The sequence below is a fragment of the Cebus imitator genome, unplaced genomic scaffold (genome assembly GCF_001604975.1).
Source record: "Cebus imitator isolate Cc_AM_T3 unplaced genomic scaffold, Cebus_imitator-1.0 Scaffold197, whole genome shotgun sequence".
NCBI classification, from domain to species: domain Eukaryota; kingdom Metazoa; phylum Chordata; class Mammalia; order Primates; family Cebidae; genus Cebus; species Cebus imitator.
Window position 1 is genome coordinate 1,762,372 of NW_016107512.1, and position 6,100 is coordinate 1,768,471.

General features: G+C 54.8%; 1 protein-coding gene across 7 annotated transcripts in view; it reads right to left on the minus strand.

The window, feature by feature from the left end:
* Positions 1-2,912: 2,912 nt before the first annotated feature.
* The window catches only part of CUL7 (cullin 7), a 15,445-nt gene continuing 12,257 nt past the window's right edge, over positions 2,913-6,100 (minus strand). For 4 of the 7 annotated variants that reach the window (XM_017547320.2, XM_017547322.2, XM_017547324.2 and 1 more), the window contains exons 20-26: positions 5,716-5,876; positions 5,331-5,547; positions 4,957-5,227; positions 4,124-4,269; positions 3,858-3,984; positions 3,559-3,764; positions 2,913-3,307 (exon numbers count right to left, since the gene is read on the minus strand). In XM_017547320.2, coding sequence (XP_017402809.1) covers positions 2,984-3,307; positions 3,559-3,764; positions 3,858-3,984; positions 4,124-4,269; positions 4,957-5,227; positions 5,331-5,547; positions 5,716-5,876 — 1,452 coding nt within the window. In that variant the 3' untranslated portion in view covers positions 2,913-2,983. Of the gene's footprint in view, positions 3,308-3,558; positions 3,777-3,857; positions 3,985-4,123; positions 4,270-4,956; positions 5,228-5,330; positions 5,548-5,715; positions 5,877-6,100 lie in introns of all 7 variants that reach the window. The other 3 variants (XM_017547319.2, XM_017547321.2, XM_017547323.2) reach the window with 1 other exon arrangement.

Consider the following 6,100-nt stretch of genomic DNA (forward strand, 5'->3'; position numbering starts at 1 on the left):
AAAAAAAATAGTGGATGTGGTGGCTCATGCCTGTAATCCCAGCACTTTGGGAAGCTAAGGCGGGTGGATCACCTGAGGTCAGGAGTTTGAGACCAGCCTGACCAATATGGTGAAACCCCGTCTCTACTAAAAATGCAAAAATTAGCTGGGCTTGGTGGTGGGCACCTGTAATCCCAACTACTTGGGAGGCTGACACAGGAGAATCTCTTGGGAGGCGGAGGTTGTGCCACTGCACTCCAGCCTGGGAGACAGAGTGAGACTCCTCTGTAAGAAAAAAAAAAAAAGAAATGGAGACTTTTTCCATCACAGATGAGCAAGAAGGTACCTCATGGGAGATTGGCAAGGTGACTGAGTAGGATGCCCAGGGGTTGATGAGGGTGAGAGGGGAGGACCCCCCCCATCTCCTTTGAATTTCACCTCCCTCCCCCCTTCCAGATGAGAAGGAGGGTGAAGAAGGAAATAAAATGAATTAAAATACCAAAGAGCTGGGAAAATGACTCCCTTTTTAGTTCCCAGCATCTCGCTGTTAACCTTGAAAGAGCTGCAAGTGAATGCTATCTCTGCCGGCTGGAGCCTGGCACTGGTTCATGCCCCCACGTCTCCACGGACCAGGCTCCGTCCTTATACACCTCTGCCAACAAACAGTTTGTTACTCTTGTCTTGTCTCTAAGCCCCCTCCCCTTCTGGTCCCCACTCACGCTGCCTATGAATTAGCAAATCAATGAAGCCAAAAGATGTAAGGTTGGATGTCCAGCAAATGGGCAATTACATAGTTCTGCCTCAGTTTCCCCTTCAGCATTGTAAGCCTATAAAAGGGGAGAGAAGCTGCAGCTTAGGGAGCTTGGTGAATGAGGTTGTAGCACCCTGCAGCTCCCTGCTGAATAAAAAGCCACTTCCTTCTTCAGTTTGGTGTTCGAGAGTTTTGTTCCCTGCCACTCCTGCTTCAAGGGCAGTGAGTTCAAGGCATAGCCTTTGGCTCAGTCCAGGGAGGAGGCCTCGAGGCAGAAACAGCACAGTAAGTCCTATCGTCTGTCCCTACGTGCACTGCATGCTGGGCTGGCTACCAGACCCCACAGCAGGAAGTGGTTTGAGTTTCTGCTGAAGCAGGATAAACTCATAAAGAGCAGGAAAGTCTAGAGAAGGGCAAAAAACTCTGGCACTTGAGAGTGAGCTCAAGAATATTGGGCCTGGGCCAATAAAAGTCTATTATCTCTGGTTCAAAGGTGGAGAGGCACCCAAGTGACAAGCTGCAGCAACCCCAATGTGTCTGGGCCCACTGTGGCCCCCACCTGCTGCTGCTGCCTGTCTGGACTATGCTCCAAAGAGCAGCCATGGCTCAGCAGGCAGGCCCCTGCTTTGAAAGCCACCAACACCACCACGGGACCAATACTGCAAAGCAAGCATGAGCCGTCTGTCTGCTGGGGCCCCTCTGTATTATGGCCTCATTCTGAGCAGCCTGATTCTCCCATAAGCCATGGCCTTTTTCCCCGCTAGACTCCAAATCCCAGGCTTGGTGGCACTCAGTTCTCTCTGTCTAGCTTCTGGGGCCTCCTTTATCACCTGACTCTTTCTCATCCCTCTTCCCCCTCCTTCCAAGGCTTTTTCTGTCACCTCTGGGCTATGAGCTTTGAGATGCCTGGGTCATCCCTCCTCCCCAGTGGCCCTGCCAAGACACAGAGCTGTACCCCTGGCGCAGGGTCCCCTGGACTGACCTGAGCTGCCCTGCTTCAGTGTGGATGGTGCCAAGGGAGCCAATCATAGTAGCAAAAGCAAACCTCTCCAACAGCAGGAGAGTAGAGGCTTACCAATGGGGCTAGTTAGGGGTAGGAGTTTCTGCTTTTTCTATATATTAGAGACAGGGTCTCTGTTGCCTAGGCAGGAGTGCAGTGGCTATTCACAGGCACGATCCCACTACTGATCAATCAGTTTGGGAGTTTTTAGCTGCTCTCTTTCTGACCTGGCCCAGTTCACACCTTCTTAGGCAACCTGGGGATCCCCCCACTCCTGGGAGGTCACCATATAGATGCTGAACTTGGTGTAGATACCTGGACAGCACAGCACACTGCAGCCCAGAACTCCTGGTCTCAAGCAATCCTCCTGCCTCAGCCTCTCGAGTAGCTGGGGCTAAAGGTGCATATCGCTGTGCCTGCAGGGGTAGGAGTTTCTTTCTTTCTCTTTCTTTCCCCTCCCTCCCTTCATTTCTTTCCTTCCCTCCCTCCCTTCCTTCCTTCCCTTTCTCATTTTTTCTTCCACTCTCTCATTTTGAGAATCAAGGGGTAGGAGTTTGATGACAGCGAGTGCAGCTCTGCAGGGATAGAGAAAGGGTGGAGGCAGAGGAGTGGAAGAGAGGGGCAAAATGGAGGAGCTTTGTGGAAGTAAGAAATGTTGGTCACTGACCTCACCTTCATCGTTTCAGTCTTCCTTAGGGAAGGCACCAAGGAAGCACATTGACTGCCGGGAGTGGTGGCCAAAATAGGGACTCACTGGCAAAGCCTTCATTCGCCACGTCAAATGCTTCCATACCTGTTACTTGTCAGAGTCCCACAGTGACTGGGCCAATTCCATAAATGAGGAAAATGAAGCCCTGTTCGACAATCTGCCCAAGTTACAAACCATCTGGTGAGTGGCCAAGGTGGGCTTGGGTCTCCAGCCTGCCAGATGAAAGCACTTCTGACCACACACCCTCTGAGACAGGGCTGAGTGCCATCATCCTGCCTGGGTCCCCTCAATCCCTCTGCTAAGTCGCACCTGACTCCCTCTGCCTTTCTCCCAGTCTACCATCCTCACCCTAACAAGACCCTTGGCATATCATGTGACAGCCTCAGTGCCAAGGGCTTTTTCCCCACCAGCCATGAAAGCTCCCCCACCTCCCCGCTCAAATCTCGTAGCAGTTGCCAAACACGCACAGGTCATATAATCAAACTCTCACATTTTATTTCTGTAAAAGCTCCAGCTCTACCTTCCCCTGATCCCAAGTCCAGGGTTACCGGAAGGTAGAGAAGCTCTGCGTGCCAGTGCCGGAGGCATATGGCACGCCCCGAGAGCGAATCTGCAGGGTATGGAAGGTGAGGGGGGGGTTGGGGCCTGAGGAGCCTGGGTTCAGGGACTCGGTGTGAGGCTCCATGACAGTCACAGGGACTGCATAGGACAGCACCTGGGGCCGGTCATCATGGCGTCTCAGCGTGCCCTTGCCCAGGAGGTGCAGGATGCAGGAGAGGACATCGGTGCTGCTGCAGGCAGACCCTTTACCAAGGCTGCTGACCAAGCCCCTGGGAGGACACGGGCCCTTCTGCCAAGCCTCCAGCACCTGGTGTGGGGAAGGAAGAGAGAAGTGGTAGGTTAGAGGCAACTGACCTCTCCTTGAGCTTCCACTCCAATCACAAGCAGCTAGGACAGGATGCCCCAAGGATGCCAGGTGCACCCCGACCTCAGTCCTCACACTCCTACAGGTTACTTAGTGAACCAGGTGCTTCACCACATGTGGACCCACCTCGTCCTGGAGACTGCTCCCCTAAGCCCAGCAAAGATCTGTCACCCACTGTGCCCACCCCCGCCTACCAGACAGACAAGCTGGTCAATGTGCAGCCCCTCGTCCCCATGGGCCTTGAGGATTCGGACGATCAGGCAGTTCAGAATGTTCCGTCTCTTCTCCAAGTTCCGGCCCTCTTCATCCTCAGCTTGCAGGTATGTCTGAGGTGGGATGAGCCGCACAATGTCCCATCTCGACCTGGCTTCCTTGCTGCCATCTCGAATCTTGAGGACCCCTGAAATAAATGTTGATCACTCACTCAGTGGAGAGCCCATGAGGAGCCCGGCCCTGCCTCAGAGCAGAGGCCCCTCTGGCCCTAAGTGCATACCTCCTGGTATATCCTTTTGCTCGTGAAGGTCCAAAGGGCCTCTTGAAGAGGTGAGAGGCCCAATCGCCTGATTGAGCATGTCTGCGGAGAGCCCTGAGAGTGCTAGCAGACTCTCCACAGAGATCGCCTTCAGAGAACAACAGATGGGAGACATTCAGGGCCTCCCCAAGGAGTGGAGAGGAGAGGACAGAGGGAGTCAAGGTTTTGGGAAGACAGGCGAGGGACTAAGTGGGAGATGGGAGAGAGGTACAACGGGGCTGGGTCACCTTCAGATCATTGAGATACAGCAGTAGCCACATCTGCACAGTGGACACTTGCAGGGTCTGGTTCCCAAACTGCAGTTCAGCCCAGCCCAGCCATGTCCACTGCAGTTGCCTCTGTGAGCCTGGCTCTAGGGCAGGGTGGCTCTGACCTGGAGACGTACCAGGAATGGGGAGGGAGACAAAGAGCAGGGGAAAGGAGGGAGTTGGTATTGGAGGGAAGGTGCGCACTGGTCAAGCTCTGCTGATCTCTGCAGGGCATATGACCCCAGCATTTATGGACACTGGGGCTCCCAGTCTGAGCTTCCAGATCTCGGCCTTCTCTGGGCCTGCCTCCATGGTGTGAGCTTCAGGTATCTGGGAGCTATCCTATGCCTAGCCTGGTACCAGGTAGGCTCTCATCAGTGTCTTTGAGGGTTGCCATATGGGTTTTTTTTTTTTTTTTTTTGAGACAGAGTCTTGCTCTGTCACCAGGCTGGAGTGCAGTGGTGCGATCTTGGCTCACTGCAACTTCCACCTCCTGGGTTCAAGTGATTCTCCTGTCTCAGCCTCCGAGTAGCTGGGATTACAGGCACACATTACCAGACCCAGCTAATTTTTGTATTTTTAGTAGAGGTGGGGTTTCACCATGTTGCCCAGGCTGGTCTTGAATTCCTGACCTCAAGCGATCCACCTTCCTCGGCCTCCCAAAGTGCTAGGATTACAGGCATGAGCCACCGTGCCCAGCCAGAGACCATCTCTTTTCACATCAAGCCTCCCAACACCAGGGTCTGCCCTCAACCCCAGGTCCTTTCCTAGCAGCCCATCCCCTCCCTAGCCCCCTCTGCCTGGCTGCTCACTCTTGTTGTAGAAGTTGGAGTATCTGTTCAAAGTGCCCCTCAGGTAGGAGGGTAGGCAGGTTCTGGGGTTCAGTGTGTGGCAGATCGAGGCGACAGGCCAGCAGTGTCGGGACAGGACAAGCACAGAAACTTCCGGCATTGCCCCTTCGTAGTATAGGTCCTCATTCTCCTCCTCTTCCTCCTCTCCCTCCGCTGCATCCACCACTGCTGCTGCCCCAGCTCCCTCTTCCTTCTCACTCCTGTGCTCCTTGCCACTGGCCTCATGGTCCACCTGAAGGAGCACAGGGTTCCCAGATGCCATGGCCTCCTCCAGTCTGCTCCACGCCTTTCTTCCCCCTACCCTCTCATTTGCTCATCCCTTCCAAGGCACTCACCTGTATTTTCTTCTCTGCATCCTCCAGTTTTAGGAGTTCCTGATCCAGCCTCTGGAGCTGGTAGACGTGGAACTGGCGCTGCAGCTCCTTCGAGGTGCTCAGGCTCTGCAACATCTGCTGGGGGAGGCGGTTGGGGAAGCAGGGACCGATCTGCTCCAGCACGGCCCCCTCCAGCCAGCTCGAGACCACGCCCAGGAGACGGTCCGCCATGTAGTGCCTGCAGCACACGCAGCCCGGGCCAAGCCTCAGTGTGGGCGTCAGTGTGGCCCAGCCTCCCGCTCTGAGACTCCAGCCTGCCTCTATCCCAGACTCCCAGGCCTGTGAGCTGGCTCTGCCACTGTTACCCTGTCTCCTGCCAGCTCCCGCTCCCTAGGTCCACACTCACTGGTAATAATATTCAAAGGTGGTGGCTATCTCCAGGCCGGAGAAAATCAGGACAGCTTCCAGGCATTGCTGCAGCTGCGCTAGCCTCTCCATTTCCTGGACTCCACCGATCCGGCTGCCCTGGATCTGCTGGTCAATATGCCGGGCGAACTGCTCACTCACCTGAGCAACGGCAGAGCATAGGAAAGCCATGAACCACAGGAAAGCCATGAATGAGCCAGCAGAGCAGGTGAGTGGGAGGAGGGAGTGTCTAGAAAGTAGACATGAATGTGGGCTGCTTGGCTGGGCGCGGTGGCTCAAGCCTGTAATCCCAGCACTTTGGGAGGCCGAGGCGGGTGGATCACGAGGTCAAGAGATCGAGACCATCCTGGTCAACATGGTGAAAC